This window comes from Colias croceus, chromosome 19 (genome assembly GCF_905220415.1).
Source record: "Colias croceus chromosome 19, ilColCroc2.1".
NCBI lineage: Eukaryota > Metazoa > Arthropoda > Insecta > Lepidoptera > Pieridae > Colias > Colias croceus.
In genome coordinates, this window is record NC_059555.1 from 7,761,177 (window position 1) to 7,779,413 (window position 18,237).

Below are 18,237 nucleotides of genomic sequence, written 5' to 3' on the forward strand. Positions count from 1 at the left end.
TAAACCCTGGGATTTATGTTATTTAATACATTGCATTTCTGAGATTGCAGCTAAGTGCAGTTTAATATCTTAGGGATTTTTAATAAGAATTTTAAGGACGTATGAAATTTCTTGATATCCTACTTTTTAACGCATTTAGATTTAACAATCCACACTATCCATACTAATATTATAAACGCGAAAGTAACTCTGTCTGTCTGTTACTCAATCACGCCTAAACTACTGAACCAATTTTTATGAAATTTGGTATGGAGATATTTTGATACCCGAGAAAGGACATAGGCTACTTTTTATCCAGGGAAAATGACGTAATCCCGGAAATCCCACGGGAATGGGAACTATGCGGGTTTTTCTTTGACTCCGCGGGCGGAAACCTATACGTAGTTATTAATAAATGAATGAAATCCAATAATTATACCGTTTACATGTGAAATATATGAATAAAAATACATGTCAAATAATTAATATCTGAATACGTGACAAAATTTAATTTACCCAATGTAGCCTATAGGTAGATAAATTAATGCGGTAAAAGCTTGTCCATTTTGAAAGATACCTTAGTTGTTTCTTAATCCAAAGTGGTATACTTAATCAGTAATTAAATAAAAACACCAAAGATAACAAATGGCGTGCCGTAGGAGAGACCTACGTCCAACGGTGGACTAATATCTTAACCCGAGACGACGACGACCAGATAACAAATTTACATACAATATAGATTTAGAATAGATTACAACACAGATTGAAAATGAAAATGAAAATGAAAATGAAAAATTTCTTTATTAATTACAAGAAATGTTACATAATATAGTTACATGTGCTGCATTGAACCCCACACTAGGATCCCCTGTGTTGTGGGGCTCAATCTCTTTCGCCGTATTAGGTACATAAAAATATTTCAAAGTTTAATTGCCATTTAAATATTAAGTGTGCATATGTGCGTGTGTGTATGCGTGCGTGTATATGAGTGTGTGTGTATGTGTATGTGTAGATGTTGTATGAGTGATTATTTTAATAGTCGGTAAATGTTTAAATTTATATTTTAATCAAGATATTATTGTAACGAGATTTTCAGTTTCTAAGTAGTCTAGATTTAATAGCAAATTTGTAACATATTTTTTACAGCGGAACTTGGTCATAGGAAAGATATTTAGTTTTTTATAGAGATACAACATAGATTTTATACATCGTTATTTTTCCGTTAACCTTGCGAATGCAATAACATCAAAACTGATCAAGTATCTTCACAAAACTACAGGATCTCTTCTAGAATCTCTTAAAAATGAATTAATCTTACCAACAGATGTTCCCGAGCCATGTTAGCGAACCGTATCTCCTACTGGCTAGGAGTAACCGGTCCCTCCTACACCGTGGACTCAGCCTGCTCCAGCTCGCTGTACGCCATGGAACACGCGTTCAGAGCTATCCGAGATGGTCACTGTGATGCTGCTATAGTTGGTGGTTCCAATCTGTGTCTCCATCCTTATGTGTCGCTGCAGTTCTCCAGGTAAGGAAAAGGTTTAAAAGAAGTTGGTAGAAGACAAACATCTCGCTTTACAACATAGAACACGCGTTCAGAGCTATCAGAGATGGTCATTGTGACGTATTGTTGGTGGTTCCAATCTATCTCCATCCTTATGTGTCGCTGCAGTTCTCCAGGTAAGGAAATAGGTTAAAAGTAGTAAAAGTTTAGAGAAAGTAAGAGGTGATTTTAAGAGATATTTATTCACTATACGTACTGATGAAGGAAGATGTTTTAAGTGATCCTATATAGCCATTTAAAATGTGTTAGCCCATTTGAGTAAGTAGTAGGTTAGAATATCACGTGCTATTCTAACCATCGCAACCATTCTGATGGCAGAACCATATTTTTTAAGCGACTTCTTTATCTTATTCTCGCTTTTTAACAAGTATTTGTCTCTTTTGTATTTAATTATTTTTCTGTTTTATCCTGCAGTCTTGTTGAAATATCGACTCATCAATTATTTTGTATAAATACAGCTAGTTAGCTAGTAAACTTCATTGCTAAGATTCACAAACACTAATAGATATATTTAATACAAATTTTCTTACCATTTATTAACAGATTGGGAGTACTATCACCTGATGGAAGATGCAAGAGTTTCGACAACAGTGCCAATGGATACGCCAGATCTGAAGCTATTGTGGTCTGTCTGCTGCAGAAGGCGAAAGACTCGAGAAGGTATATTTGTATAGGTTTTTATACTTATTAATTTACAACGATATCACTTTAGAAAAAAATATATTAACCTTATAAAAATATATTTCAATTCTATTTTAATCTTCTTTAAATATATCTATTTCTACCGATTAATTGTCTATGGGTAACAATACCGTACTTACCTGTGTTCTATTGATAACTATGTTTCTATTACTCACTACGTCCGCGTCACTGGAATCAGTCGAAGTAATTTATCTTCCTCAAACATCCAAATACCCACTTTTAAAACATTAAAAATTATTTTTCTTTACAACTGCAACATTATAACGCTAGAAAATTTTCATCGTTTTTTTAAGAATATTCATTAAAAAAATCTATTATTCCATTGTCAATAATTCATTTAAGAATATTTCTACAGAGTATACGCCCAAGTGCTCCACGCTAAAACCAACTGCGACGGTTACAAGGAACAAGGTATCACGTATCCTGCTGGAAATATCCAGAAGCTTCTGCTAAATGAGTTCTATGAAGAGTGCTCTATACAACCAAATACTCTGGAGTTTGTTGAAGCCCACGGCACTGGTAAGATTTGTTTATTTATTTATTAATTATGGAACACACAACAATAAATACACATTACATTATATATAAGTAGACATTATCTAATTCATTGTATCGAATGTATTTATCAATTATAGGTGTACACAACATTCACATTATTAGCACTTATACAATTAAAATAAACGAAAGAAAAACATAATCAATATACTAGGTACATTATTTATACGCTACTGGAAAAACTGTGAATAATTTGATGCTTATACTGTGCGAGAGATGCGAAAAATATATCAAGATCTGGTAAGAGCATTATTTGTTGGTTATAAGTAGTACATATTCTCGATAATGGAGCATGTTTGCCTAGGTTAGTTTTGCAAACTGGAACAAAAAAAAGGTGTTTTACCGGTTTTCTGGGAAAGCGATACGGTATCTGAAAAGCCGATGTTAGAAATAATGTCCTCGCAGACAACAGCACCGTTTACACATTTATGAAGAAATAGTAAATCGTGTAATTTGCGACGGTCACGTAATGAAATCATTTTATAAAAATCTAAGCGTTCACCATATGGGCAGCGATGTGATATACCTCGAGAGGTAAAAGCCAAGTGTCTCGTGAAGGAACGCTGAATAGATTCAATGCGCTGCGAATGTACGGCATAGTAGGGATTCCATTGTTTATTTATTTTATACTAGTAGTGTCCCGCAGTTTTTCCCGTTGCCCTTCTTATTGGTCTTAGCGTGATATAAGACGTAGTTTATTATAGCCTTCCGCGATTAACTGACTATAGATAAAAAAGTTTCACTTCAATAACATTTATTATGATGGATACAAAAACAATAAAATGTTAAAATATGTTATAAAGATTCAAAAGTGCTTCTAGAAGAAGTCTTATTGAATAAAAATAAATGTTTGAGTTTTCATCTACTTTCAACCTGTATTTTTTGCAGTACGAATAAGTATAATAATATTATACCAGTATACGCCATACGGAGTGGAATTGCCTTTCACAAGACACCTTTCTAGACACATTTTATCAACATATAAATTAGATTTTTTCAATGCCAAAATGAATACATATGACTAGATTTGTCTGTATGATACAAGATAGACCCCACCTAAACTTATAACATATACAATACTAGCTTTCCGCCCGCGGCTTCGCCCGTAGGATTTCCGAGATAAAACCTATCCTATGTCCTTTCTCGGTTCAGTAGTTAAGGCGTGATTTATAATATTAATATGGATAAAGTAGATACGTAAAGTTTTTATTTTGTCTACCTACTTATCAACTTTTATGTTTAAAAATGTCACTACTATAAAATTCAGTTTAGCATTTTTAAAGACTACACTAGAAAAGAAAAACCTTTGAATGTAGAATTCATAAAGGATTTGAGTGACAATTAGTTTAGTGTCGCCCTTTGTCTCGTCCTTTTCAGGAAATTTGTAGACCATATTTAAAAAAACTTTGTATTTAAATTAATATACCTAACAAAAATTAAGTTGTTGTAATGCTTATGTTAGTTAACGTCAGGTACAATATAAAAAATTGAATGTTTTTTTGGCAAGATTAAATCAAATCTTCATCAAGCAAGATCAACGTGATATCTAGTTCATTTTTAACGAACTTTCTTTTTAGCTGATTGTTAGTCCCCTTTGTTCTTTGTACAAAGGTATTCTCGGAAAGGCCTTTCTATTTAGTAATACGTTTGTGCTTATTATCTTTATAAACATTTATCTAGAAGCTTTTTAATATTTTTATAAATTAAAATAACAAGATAACAAAAATAAGACGAGACTCTTCAATTTTATAGAGAACTTAATTAGCAATTCTATAATAAACATGATTTTTAATGATACATGTAGTTAAATGAATTTGAATGCCATATAATATTAAATTCAACAATGATTTTAATGTCTAAAGGTCTAAACCTTGTCTAAACTGACACAGCTAATGCTTCCACAATTTAAAATTATTTCTAAATTATGTAAACACTAATCAAAATAAAAAATAAAAGCAGTAACAAGAAGCCACACCACCATTACGGCAAACGACAGGTCATTACAGGAACCGCGTCAGCCAACAGCACGTTCATAAAAATGCAAAAATTAAACGGAGATAGCGAAACTTACTCCAACAAGTTTACCTAAAGCACTCCGACATAAATTAAAAAGCTCTTTCATCGTTAACTCACCATTGTTCGAGGCACAAAGCGTAGATAAACGTAGGAAAAACTCGTTTGACGTAAAAACATTAATAAGGGTGCTTTTCCACCCTTTATATGCGAGGAAAATTGTCGTGAATATCTAGCTGTGCAGTGTAAACCGTGCGGGGGGATTCCATCAAAAATGTACGCTGCTGGAATGCGTTGATATGTCTTCTATTACTCAAAATTCTAAAATTAATAAACATACCTTGCACATCTCTCGCATGTTTTGTATTCGCAAAAAAACCCAGAACCGCTGAGGCCTGAGTCGTTTCCATAAGATAGCTCTTATGGAAACGACTCAGCAGAGCGAGGCGGGGTGGAAAAGCACCCTAAAACTACCGGATTTGTTGGCGTGTCGCGCTGTGCTCAAATAGATTTTCGATTGAGGAAAATTATAAAGTTATCTTAATCAAATTTGGCTTGGGGGAATTTTTAATTAAGATCCATGGAGCTTTTTTTGAGATCGATTTAAACATAGATTATGCCTCAGCGTTCTTTTAATTATGTTTCACGAACAGATATAGGATTAGAAGTAGATTAACAATTAAACATATTGTAAGCGGAAAAAGAAATAAATAAATAAAAGTGATTAGATTTAATAAATAAATAAATAAATAAAATAGCCTTTATTGCTGTTATTTTCTTAAATTATTACATGCCAATTATTTAAAAACTAAGTTAATTCTACTTATTCTAATTTTTATTTATAATATCGGCAACAGGGTGTTTATAAGGAACAGCTTGTCTGTCGACAAAGGCCTCCTCTAAAGATTTCCATATATTTCTATCTTTTGCTAAGCGGGTCCATACAGGACCGGCTATTTTCTTAAATTCATCTTCCCATCTTTTGCTTTGTCTACCTCTATTCCTTTTGCTATCTCTTGGATACCATTCCGTTACTAACTTAGTCCATTTCTCTCTACTTTCTCTAAAAATATGTCCTGTCCAACGCCATTTCAGCTGTCTGTAGGTTGTGAGTGCATGTTTAAATTTAGTTTTATTTTTAATTTCTTCTAATTTCACTCTATCTTTTAGTTTTATACCCAGAATACTACGTTCCATTGAATTTTGGCAGACTTTTAATTTATGTTCCTGTAAATCTGTTAACGCCCATGTCTGGCACCCGTAAAGTAAGCATGGCATAATGCATATTTCGTACACTTTCTTTTTTCCTTTCATAGGCATATCTTTATTCTTCATTATTTCCCGTAGAGACCAAAACCGTTTCCAAGTATTATTAATTCTTCGTTCTATTTCTTTATTCATGCAATCCACTGTCGATATAAGTTGGCCCAAATATATATATTCATTTACAAATTCTATTTGTTCATTGTTTACTGTTATTCGTTCGTTTGTTACTGTTCGTTGAGAATTCGTCATAATTTTGGTCTTAGTTAAGTTCATTGTCAGTCCTGCCTTAGCACTTTCATCCGATAGTTGCTGCATCATTACACCCAGAGTTCCTGCATCTTCTGATAATAAAACTAAATCGTCCGCGAAGCGCAGGTGGTTGAGATTTTCTCCATTTATATTGAGGCCATTTTCGGTCCAGTCAAGATTTCTGAAAATCATCTCCAGCACTGCTGAAAATAACTTCGGTGATATAGGATCTCCTTGGCGTACACCTCTTTGAATAGGAAATTCGTTGCCAGTAGATTCAAGTTTAATTTGTGCTGTGCTCGCTGTGTATACGTTTTTAATTATTCTTATATATTTTGCATGTATCCCTTGTTTCTTTAGAGCGTCCCATATAAATTCATGTTCCAAGGTATCGAACGCTTTGTTAAAATCAACGAATCCAATGTAATATGTTTTGTTATATTCTCTATATTTCTGTAAAACTTGATTAGATTTAATATAATGAAATAAATAATTTGTGAAATAATGTTGTATTTTACAGATGATTACATCCATGATAATTATACAAACATAATGTCTGAAAATTTTATAATTAAACACAAATATAAATGTTAATTGCCCAACCTTAATTAATTAACATACATACCAATCAACTTAAAATTCAATGTGAACTTTTTTTCACCATTAATGTATTTAATTTCAACTAGCTTAACACCCGCGGTTTCGCCCGCTTTGTCTAAGACCTAATAAATTATATACTAAAACCTTCCTCTTGAATCACTCTATTTATTAAAAAAACCGCATCAAAATCCGTTGCGTAGTTTTATAGATTTAAGCATACAAAGGGACATAAGGACATAGAAAGCGCCTTTGTTTTATACTATGTAGTGATACTAATAATTTGTTTGCAGGTACGAAAGTAGGAGACCCTGAAGAATTATTAGCCATTGACGAAGTTTTCTGTACGGGCCGTTCAGAGCCACTCTTGATTGGTTCCATCAAATCTAACTTGGGACACAGTGAACCTGCTTCTGGGCTTTGCTCTGTGGCCAAGGTAATTATTATGTGTCTAATAATTGCTCAATTGACTGACCGGTTAGCTTGGTTGGTAGTGGCCTTGCCTTCCAAGCCAGAGGTCGTGGGTTCGATTCCCACCCGGGGCAAATGTTTGTGTGATGAACATAGATGTTTGCTCTGTGTCTGGGTGTTAAATATCTATATAAATATTTATTTAAAATTATATATGTATGTTTATCAGCCATCTGGTTTTTCCATACACAAGCGAAAGCTTAGTATGGGATCAGATCGTGCCGTGTGTGAAAATTGTCCCGAAATATTTATATTTTATTTATATTATATTATATTTATTTATTTATAATATATTTATTGGTGATAGCCCAAGATCGAATTTTAGGAATGCAAAATTTCATGCAATAATTTTATTAGTTCAGGATACATCGCCCATTTTTGCAAGTGACTATAACTATCAAGCTAATTTTCCGTTTGTAGCTTTGTTTTGATGAGACGCCCAATAATTTCGTGTACGAAACTCTCGATTGTGGTAGCTAACAGAGATAACAAGGATAAAAATTTTTGATTTGATGGTTCTCAAATATTTATTACTAACTGAATTTTTTTTTATTCAATCTCAAGATTTGACCTAAATTATTCGAAAAAATATTTGTCCTACAAAATCTATGGTTGGTTCAAAGAGTCCCCCTTTCCAAAGTGTATCGATAACGAGGTCATCATAAATGATTACTAACAAGCTGATTTTTTTGTTTTCACTTAGTTAATGTTTATATAATTCAACAGACATATTGTCCTACAAATTGCGTAATAAATATTTGAGAACCATCAAATCAAAAAATTTTATCCTTGTTATCTCTGTTAGCTACCACAATCGAGAGTTTCGTACACGAAATTATTCGGTGTCTCATCAAAATAAAGCTACAAACGGAAAATCAGCTTGATAGTAGTCACTTGCAAAAATGGGCGATGTATCCTGTATATTGAAATCTCATATGTTGATGCTTCTGTTACCTCTAATGTTGTGGAAATTTTTTCTAGTGGTCCGCCCCGGCTTCGCCCGTGGTTCATATTTTGCAATAAATGGTTGCCTATGTCCTTTCTCGGGTATCAAAATATCTCCATATCAAATTTCATGCAAATTGGTTCTGTAGTTTAGGCGTGATTGAGTAACAGACAGACAGACAGAGTTACTTTCGCATTTATAATATTAAGTATGGATTTATATTTAGTATCCTTCCACAGCTCTGCATAGCCTACAGCACAGGCTACATCCCACCCAACTTGCACTTTAATAAAAAACGTGAAGGCGTGAAAGCTCTAGAAGAGAACAGACTTAGGGTGATCACTGAGAAGACTCCATGGAATAGAGGAATGGCTGGAATCAACTCCTTTGGTTTTGGGGGTGCTAACGCCCATATTCTATTGAAGAATGTTGCTCCGGCTAAGGTTAGTTGGGTTTTTATTGAAGTATTAGAGGAATGCAATAAATAAGTTAGATGGTGATCTGATGGAGATTGTAGCTGGTATAGAAGATAGTACCTACTCTTTATGTTTTATCATTGTGTATATTGTAAAATGATAAAAATTATACCCATTTTATTACAATAAAAGTATATTATTACAGTAATATTCGGATCTAGAATCACTGGTTAAAATTCCTGCATATTAATAAATGTCTAATACTGACCAAAACTTTTCATATACTTAGAACAAATGAATTTTCCTCCAATAAAAAGTTATGTATGTAAAACCAATTACGATGTTAGAACTAATGTAGAATTCAATTAAGAAACTACTAAATAAATAAATGAATTACTTGTATCAGGTGAACAAAGGCATCCCATCAGACAACCTGCCCCGTCTGGTCTGCGTGTCTGGTCGAACAGAATCCGCAGTTGCCAAGATCCTAGATGATCTAGAGTCTAGGAATGTGGACGTGGAACTCGTCAGACTGCTGCACTCGATCCATGATGAGGATATCGGGGGTCATGTTGTTAGAGGATATTCTCTATTGGGTGAGCATAATATTAAAAATGAAGTTATTTGTGATGTCTTTGTTTTAGATTTCACTTTAAAGACTAATTGAATATACTTGAACTTTTCGATACTTTTCAAACTTTTTAACAAAACCTTTTGAATTGAAGAATTAAGGCTTAACTTTCTTATGCGCAATTGAATATTGAACTTATACTTGAACTTTTCGATACTTTTCAAACTTTTTAACAAAACCTTTCGAATCCAAAAATTAAGGCTTAACTTTCTTATGCGCGTAGACCTTCTAGTATTTAGCAAAAATAAAATTCTTGTCGCAATAATAATTATCTTTATAAGTACAATTCTAATTAAAATTTCACTCATCACTACTTATTAATTTAAATTTCCCTTGAAACAATATCAATTTAAAATTGACCTCAACATTTGAATCTTTACCATATCCAAAAAAAAGATGGACCAAAACTTTCGTTGTTTATTGTATGGAAGGAAAGTGTATTTACTCGATTTTTTTTGGGATTTAGAAGAAGATTCACTACAGATTATCTAAAATCTCCAATTTAATTACCAATTTCTCCCCCAGGATCAACCCCCACAAAAGCAATATCCCTATCCCGGGACATCCAGTACTTCTCCGGAGTACGTCGTCCGGTGTGGTTCGTGTACAGCGGCATGGGCTCGCAGTGGGCCGGCATGGCCGAGCAACTAATGAGGGTGCCTGTGTTTGCTGCGGCCATACAGAGGTGGGTTTAGTGGGTTTTTGTGGGTTTTTTGGGGATTTTAGGATATATTAAAAGGTCAAGATTTTGGGGAAAATGGATGATTTCTGAAATTTTTTGGATAGGTTGGTTTCTAGGTTCCGTCGTTCGCTGTAGCTAGAAAAAGGTCTGTTTTATTGGTTAAACAATTTTGATGATTTTCTGAATAAAAATGTTGGTCCAATCAAAGCAATCTCTCGTAACACCCAATACTTCACCAGCGTGCGGCGGCCAATGTGATTCGTGAATACCTGTGATCGCTGCGGCCGTGCAAAGGACAATCTTCCTTTTTTTTATAATATTTTGGACTTATCTGCATACCTACTTCCGTTTGGCATATTTCATTTGATTAAATTCCTGCTTTGAAATATTTACAACTTTTTAAAGGTATTGCTCCTCTCATTACAATTTTTGTTTATTCACAAACTGAATTTTGTAGTTTTTCCTATGTACAAATTAATTTATAGAATTACGTTTGCTTCGTCATCCTAATTTTAGTATTTGCCTGTTTAATGTTTTGTCAATGAATAATTGTTAAATAATTCTCAAATCATATTATTAAAATTATTATCGTTAGTTTATTTCTTTATTATTTTATTCAAGTATTGGATAATATTATTTAATATTCTTCAACAGATGCCACAAAGCCCTAGAGCCTAAAGGCATTAATCTAACCAAGATCATCACAGAAAAAGATCCCAAGATCTATGACAACATTCTAAATTCCTTCATCGGTATCGCCGCGGTACAAATCGGTCTCACTGACGTCTTGAAGACAATTGGCATCGAACCTGATTATATTATTGGTGAGTTCTTTATTTTTAATGGTTTTATTTGAATCTAGTTATTTTTTGTGTTTTTTTTTCTTTGATTCGTATTAATTCTTTTGTGTCTAAGTTATCTATTTTAGTTTCACAATTAGCTCTTTTTATATGTTAAGGTCAAAATTATCTTTACTAATTGCTTTCTATTTATTTTTTAAAACCATGAATAAACGTTTAAAATCTGAAGTTTCTACTGTTCACAAGTTTTCATCATCATCAGTCTATTCACACTTTTCCTTAGTATTCTTTTAGGTACTGTTCAAACTTTAGTATGTTTTTTTTTATTATATCCTTTTTCCGGTCTTTATCAGGTCACAGTGTAGGTGAATTAGGTTGCGCATACGCAGACGGTTGTTTCACAGCTGAGCAAATGATCCTCTCAGCTTATAGCCGAGGTCTAGCGTCCATTGAGACTCCCTTCATCAAGGGATCTATGGCTGCTGTTGGAATGGGTTATACACAGGTGAGAGATTAGAAGAATTAAATTATATTCTGAAGATAGAGTATTATCTATTTTTGTTTATTTTTTTATAATTTTTTGTTATTTATCGCGTTGTTGTTGAAATAATAACTATGCTCGTTCGTTGGTTTTATGTAATTTAATTTTTTTAATAATTTGTTTAATCTTCTGATTATTTTCAATGATATTTAGTGTCGATATATCGCACCTTCGGTAGAACAAGGGCACAATTACAGTTTTTGCAATTTTACAGGAGAGCCATTTTAAGATATTTGTAGTACTTAATGTGGTCTAGCTATGATAATAATTTTTTTATGGTTGTTCTGCTTTGTATGACATAAACTATATACTATATTCTTTTAGGTGTATCGTTTACAAATATTAAAAACTGCTAGTTTTTTTTAATAATATTTTTTTCTTAAGGCCGTGTACGCGGTCCGTGCGCTGTTTGGCTCAAATATGTGATTTTTCAAACCAGATTGTCCATCAACCACTTATCTTACAAACATATGAATTACTAATAATTTTAGGAAATTTTATTGTCTATATAGTTAGTTAAGAGTTTTTTTCAATTAATACAGTATTTGTGAATACCATCAAGATAACTGAGCCGATGATTACTTGATTTCGCTTTTAGTGTCAATTTCGAAGCTAAAAATATCTGAAATCGCTGACAGATCTAACACACAATTTTTTTTAACTAACTGCAAAAATCCTTATTAAAATAGTTAGTTAAAAGATTTTTTTATTTTGGACTCCTAACTTACGAAATTAAAATCCGAACAATGTGAATTTTTTTAGAAATTATAGTCGACAAAATGATTATTTTCACCAAGATATTTGACTTAGTTTAATATTATTTTTACATATTGCAATAAAAGAACGTCTTACTTATAAGATAAAATTTAAAAAATCAACTAAGGTACCTCTATTATTTTTCTACAACTTTTTTTAAAGTACTATAAAACACTGCGCGCGACCCGATTAAAATCAGTCGGCAGCGAGCCTTCCCAGAGAGAGGACATGTTGCTCGGCGCTCTCCTGTGGACTTATGCTATTCATAGTAAAAGGATAGCGCAAGCCGCGATCTATCGTAATAGATCGCGGAGATTTTGACTTGCGTTAAATTGAATAAGCCCTCTTAAGTAGGTGTACATTTCTGTGCCTCCAGTGAATAAGGGAATAACTCAAAAACAGCACTTTTCAGGAGAGACAAAAAACTATATATCAACACTAAATCTTTATAACTTCAAATTTTTAAGCTTGTATGGGTAAGATATGATGTTAGACTTTAGTTTTACATATGAACACATATTGTAACAACCCCATAAATATACTTTTTTCGAGTTTTTTTGTACTTGTGGCCTTATGAACGAGTACTTCATGGAATAACTCAATGTATTCACATAATTTTTTTTTGCTCTTTGCAATATAACGACTTATGCCCTAATGCACTATGTTCATAGTCGCATAACACGACTTATATTATTGCCAGTTTTGGTTTTATAGAAATAATGCGACTTATTATGCTTGAAATTTGTGTACTTTATGACTCAATTGAGGCCTTTTAGTGGAACAACCATGCATGTAGCTTGAAAAACGAATAAAATCAACGGATTTTTTATCGTTATTAGATATTATAAAAACAAAACAACATTTAGGTGTTTATATATTTAACCCTAGAAGTCCAATCTACGTAAATTTGACGTACACCGCGGCGAAATAACTTTGTCTTTTCTATATTTACCATCGAATCGCTTCGAAATCCAGAAACAACTCATTACCCGTCGAGACCTATAAGCAGTACATAGTTGGCTCTTCCCGGTAAATTCCGCCATTTTGTAGAAAAAGAGGATGTTGTACGTCATTTCCAAGTCACGTTTTACTCATGTAAAACGTGACTTGGAAATGACGTATATACTATATCATTATAGTACCTATTATATACTATATATTGAGTATAAAATATGATCCAGAAAACTTTAACACTAGGACGAAAAACCTTCAATTTTAGTAAATGACGATTATTGTCCTCCGCTGGATTTGGACTCCAAGCAAGAGGATTGGGTGGCTGAGATGTTGTCTGGAGAAAAACCGAATATGTCATGGTGGTTATACATTGAGGATACAAGCACTATAAAGAGATAAGAGAAGCTCGAAAACCATATTCCTGTATGTTCAGTTACCTTACAGGGAAAGTTATAGGTGGTCTGTGGCGATATTTTAGGGCATGATATGAAATTTTAATAATTTCTATATCTTATAATATCAAAATAATATAGATAAATAAAGAAAAAACAATGAGCCGCAAAGATTTTATGAAAAAATTAAGCACAGATTTGAAGATGCCTTGGATGCAAATACGACTTGAAGAGACTCTACGTGACAATATCCCAATTTTTTCAAAATATGTGGTACCAGAGTATCCATAATATGTTTACGATAATGCAGGACCAAAACAGTATCGATATTGCGGATTTTTTTCCTATAAAAAAGGCAAATTACAGTGGTGGCATGAGAGAGAACACAATATTCATAATTGTCAAGACTGGTTATAATTTTTTTTTCTATGCGTCTATAATTATAGTATTATTGGTTAGATTAAATAAAAAGAAGATTAAAAACTAGTTTTTTTTTAAACTTACCCAATTACAACAAGAAAATATAAGTTTAACATTTTTGTTGGCTTTTTTTAGATGTCTCATTATCGTTCTGTATTTATTTACAAAGAGTATAATATCATTAAATGCACTTAAGAGTTAATTAAAACTGTATTTTTTATATCTATTGCAAAAAATAGTTAATTTCCATAGAAATATATTAGTATCCCAAGTTAACTGATTCATACCTTTTTTAAAAAATATAAAGATTTGTTGTTGCAGATTTATTGAAAAAACGATTTAAAAATAATAAGGAATAGTGTTTATCGTTTCCATGTATTCAAATAGACCAATAGCAACACGGCATTAATGCGAAACTGTCTCATGTCGTCACTTGAACCAATCACACTAAAAGAGTTGTTCCTTTATGCTCATGTTAGAAAAAGGACCCAAATGCGTTTATACTAAAATAGTGTTAGCACGGATGGAACAAAATGAATTAAGTCTTTATTAAAAAAGTATAACTACACATACGTCCTTGTGTTCGTGGGTTATTTTGACTCGAGACGAATAGTTCCTTTGCGATTGCCTAAAATGATGGATAAGGTAACTTATACCGTTAATCACACCCTACTTATACCGTTTGGGTCATTCGAAAAAATGGGTTAGGATGCAGCTAGAGATATGACCTTTTGATATGTTGTGTATTTTGACGAGCTGAATCCAATGGTGCAATAAAAACCAAAGGGAATAACTCGTCTTACTCCCTTATTCACTGGAGGCACAGATTTGTGCCCTTGTTCCACCAACAAGAAAATTAATTTGTAAATATGGCCATATGTAAAGCTTTAAGTTAATAATTTTGGAATGATAATAACGTGATTTTTTGTATAAATGTTTTATTTTCTTAAACACTTTAGAAAGCCGCAGTACTTTATCACAAAAATAGATATCAAAACTTACTAATCAGCCATTACACATCTTAAACAATCTGAAACTATTATGTTTCCTAGCAAAATTCTTTGGAATCGCTTTAAAAATTGGAATAATATTATATTAAGATAACAGAACAAGAAAGAATCATAATTCAATTCCTTGACATTAAATAATTCCCCTAATTTATGTATGATCGATTTTATAGGCAATGTGTTCACAGCAAAATAATACATTCCAAAAACAAATTTGAAAAAGAAAAATAATTATTTACGAATAAATATCTTACTAATATTATTATTTATTATGTAAACTCGAAAGTTTTTGAGGATAGATTTGTGGGTGTGAGGGTATGTTTGTTGTATTTTGATTGGCAGTCCTATCGTTTAAATTTCTAAAAAACTAACTTGTTTTTTTGCTCTCTACAGCAATTATCGGAATAAAATGTTACTTTTAAAACCATGGAGTATAACAAATCTTGGACAGACAAGGGCACAATTGTCTGAACGACTTTGTCCTCCCAATTTTTAAATCGTAAACTAGGCATAAGTGTGACAGATATGGCCTTGTCGTTCCAGAAATCAAAAACATTATAGGGCATATTTACATAAACGACGTTAGCGCTCCAAGTGACAGCTAGCTCAGTCCCCGCCGATGGCACAACTAATTTGATGAGACTTTGTCTCGCCAAGAGAGAAACAAAATAGCGCCAAAATGACAACGCCACTATTTCAATCTGGCTGTTTTTTGTAGGAATTAAACGAATGTCTTTGTCCCTCCAGTTGAAAGGGCCTTTTTAAAGTATTTCTGCATATTTAAGTCATTTTGGCAATTTATGACAATTATGCCCTTGTTCTACCGAAGGTGCGATATATTAATCCATTCTATTGTTGTTTTGTATAGTAGGTATCAATTCATTTCAATCATTTCAATTTATATTATACGGTGGTTTCCCTACAAATTCAATTTACTTTTCTTCATTCTTTTTGTTTTTTTGTGTTCTCTAAAAAATATTTAATGGCATATTTAATGGCACCTCCAATTTTGTCCCCAGATCAAAGAACTCTGTCCCCCTGAGATCGAAGTGGCGTGCCATAATGGACCCGACTCTAGTACCATTTCTGGCCCAGCGGACATTATGCGCAGTTTTGTGTCCAAATTGGTAGAAAAGGGCATTTTCGCTAAGGAAGTTCCGTGTTCCAATATTGCGTATCATTCGAGATATATCTCTGAGGCTGGTGAGTTTTTTGTTTGTGTTTGTTATATAAATCCATTCCATTCAACACTATTTTTTGATCTTTATCTTCTGTTGTCTGTGCTATATCAATTGTATCGAAATATTGCTCATCTCTTATTTTCTACAAATTTTCTATATTAACATAATATAGAAAATTTAGTTATGTGATAGTTTCAATTGACTAAGGGCTGATTTTTCAATCCTTGGTTAACTTATTCAACGAATAACGTATTAAACAACCATTTCATAAAAATGTATTCTAATTATCCGTATTTGACAGTTTACAGGAGACATTTTGAAACGTTCGTACATTGTAGATTTTGTCGTAGATTGAAAAATTGGCCCTAAGTGTTGAATAGGATATCACTAATTCTATAAAAAAATTGTGAAATAGTTTTCGTTTGACTTAGTCCATATCAGTAATTAATGAATTAGCCACAATTTATTAATTTTTTATAGAAAGCAATATTTTTAAAATACTCATTTTATATTAGGTCCTAAACTACTAAAATACCTGAAGGAAGTGATCCCGGAACCCAAACCTCGCTCCGACAAGTGGGTCTCAACTTCTGTACCACAGCACTTGTGGAAGGATCCTAAAGCACAATTATCTTCAGCTGAATACCACACCAATAACCTTTTGGTAAGTAAATTTATTTTTTGCTTATAAATATTCAATTTTCGGTGTGTTTAATATTTATTTTTTGTTAAAAAATCTACCACTGTTTTCCGTGCCGTAGCATTTTTTTCTCGAATTTTAATTCCGTCTCATTTTTTTTTTAAATCCACTATGAATGATTAAATGACCATAATATCATATCTGACTGACCGGTTGGCTTGGTTGGTAGTGGCCCTGCCTTCCAAGTCACTGATCGTGGGTTCGATTCCCACCCGGGGCAAATATTTGTGTGATGAACGTAGATGTTTGCTCTGTGTCTGGGTGTTAATTATCTATATAAGTATTTATTTAAAATTATATATGTATGTTTACCTATCAGCCATCTGGTTTCCATAACACAAGCGAAAGCTTAGTATGGGATCGGATCGTGCTGTGTGTGAAAATAGTCCCGAAATATTTATTATTATTTATTATATTCATAAAAATTGCCATTCACAAGAATGACATAAACTTCTTTAATAATAAAATTTTGATATTCTAAATCGTTTTCAATATAAATACTCGATTTTCCCCGAATTGTGATGTTTGTGGTTATGTCGAGGATTTGCAACATACGGGAATGTGTACTTTATGAATTTAATTTAGAGATATCCTTTGAGGTGCTGGTCAAATATTTTCTTACTGTTGTCTAAAGTTACAGTTTCAAATAATTGTTTTTATATGAAATCATACCAAATACCTTAAAAAGTAACATTCGATATGAGTATAAAACTTACTTTCCAATACCAAAAAATGTATTTATTAAAAATAATCTAGACCTAATCTCATCTAATTTTCAAACTTCCCGTATTGAAATTATGAAAATTAATTTTAGTATACATAACCACATACATACACACTAATAAAACACAATATTTATTTATAGTACATAATATGTATTTCCCCATTTCCAAATTACACACACAAACTTGAGCTCAATGCTCCAAGAATGTACCTAAAAGGCTCAAACTAATCTTACCTCTTCAAAAACTTCTGCCAAAATTTGTCTTATCCCTTTAAAAACTTCTCAATTTCCATCCCCAGAGCCCAGTGCTCTTCGAGGAAACTTCCCGTTTGATCCACCAAAACGCGCTAACTATTGAGATAGCCCCACACGGTCTTCTGCAAGCCATCTTACGCAGATCTCTGAAGAAGGATGTTATTAATGTTCCACTCACTCAGAGAGGAGAGGATAACGTGCAAGTGTTGTTCACTGCGGTTGGCAAGTGAGTGTCTATTCTTAAAGATTTTATAGAAATATGTTCTGTAGTATTTAATAGATTAGGTGGAGAGGAGTATAGTAAATAGCGCCGTCAATGTGTCCTGAAGACGTATCAGTTAATGGTGGAAAAATAATGTGCAAGTGCTATTAATTGCGGTTGGCAAGTGAGTGTATATTGTAAATTACTAGTCGATAAGTATCATCAAGATAGCCC

General features: G+C 32.7%; 1 protein-coding gene across 1 annotated transcript in view; it reads left to right on the forward strand.

Moving 5' to 3' along the window:
• Positions 1 to 18,237, forward strand: part of LOC123700596 (fatty acid synthase-like) — a 73,219-nt gene that overhangs the window by 27,532 nt on the left and 27,450 nt on the right. Inside the window, exons 5-16 of the mRNA XM_045647858.1 lie at positions 1,304 to 1,507; positions 2,087 to 2,203; positions 2,601 to 2,764; positions 7,219 to 7,361; positions 8,582 to 8,785; positions 9,165 to 9,354; positions 9,915 to 10,074; positions 10,726 to 10,895; positions 11,225 to 11,376; positions 15,961 to 16,144; positions 16,638 to 16,786; positions 17,846 to 18,027. Coding sequence (XP_045503814.1) covers positions 1,304 to 1,507; positions 2,087 to 2,203; positions 2,601 to 2,764; positions 7,219 to 7,361; positions 8,582 to 8,785; positions 9,165 to 9,354; positions 9,915 to 10,074; positions 10,726 to 10,895; positions 11,225 to 11,376; positions 15,961 to 16,144; positions 16,638 to 16,786; positions 17,846 to 18,027 — 2,019 coding nt within the window. The remainder of the gene's footprint in view (positions 1 to 1,303; positions 1,508 to 2,086; positions 2,204 to 2,600; positions 2,765 to 7,218; positions 7,362 to 8,581; positions 8,786 to 9,164; positions 9,355 to 9,914; positions 10,075 to 10,725; positions 10,896 to 11,224; positions 11,377 to 15,960; positions 16,145 to 16,637; positions 16,787 to 17,845; positions 18,028 to 18,237) is intronic.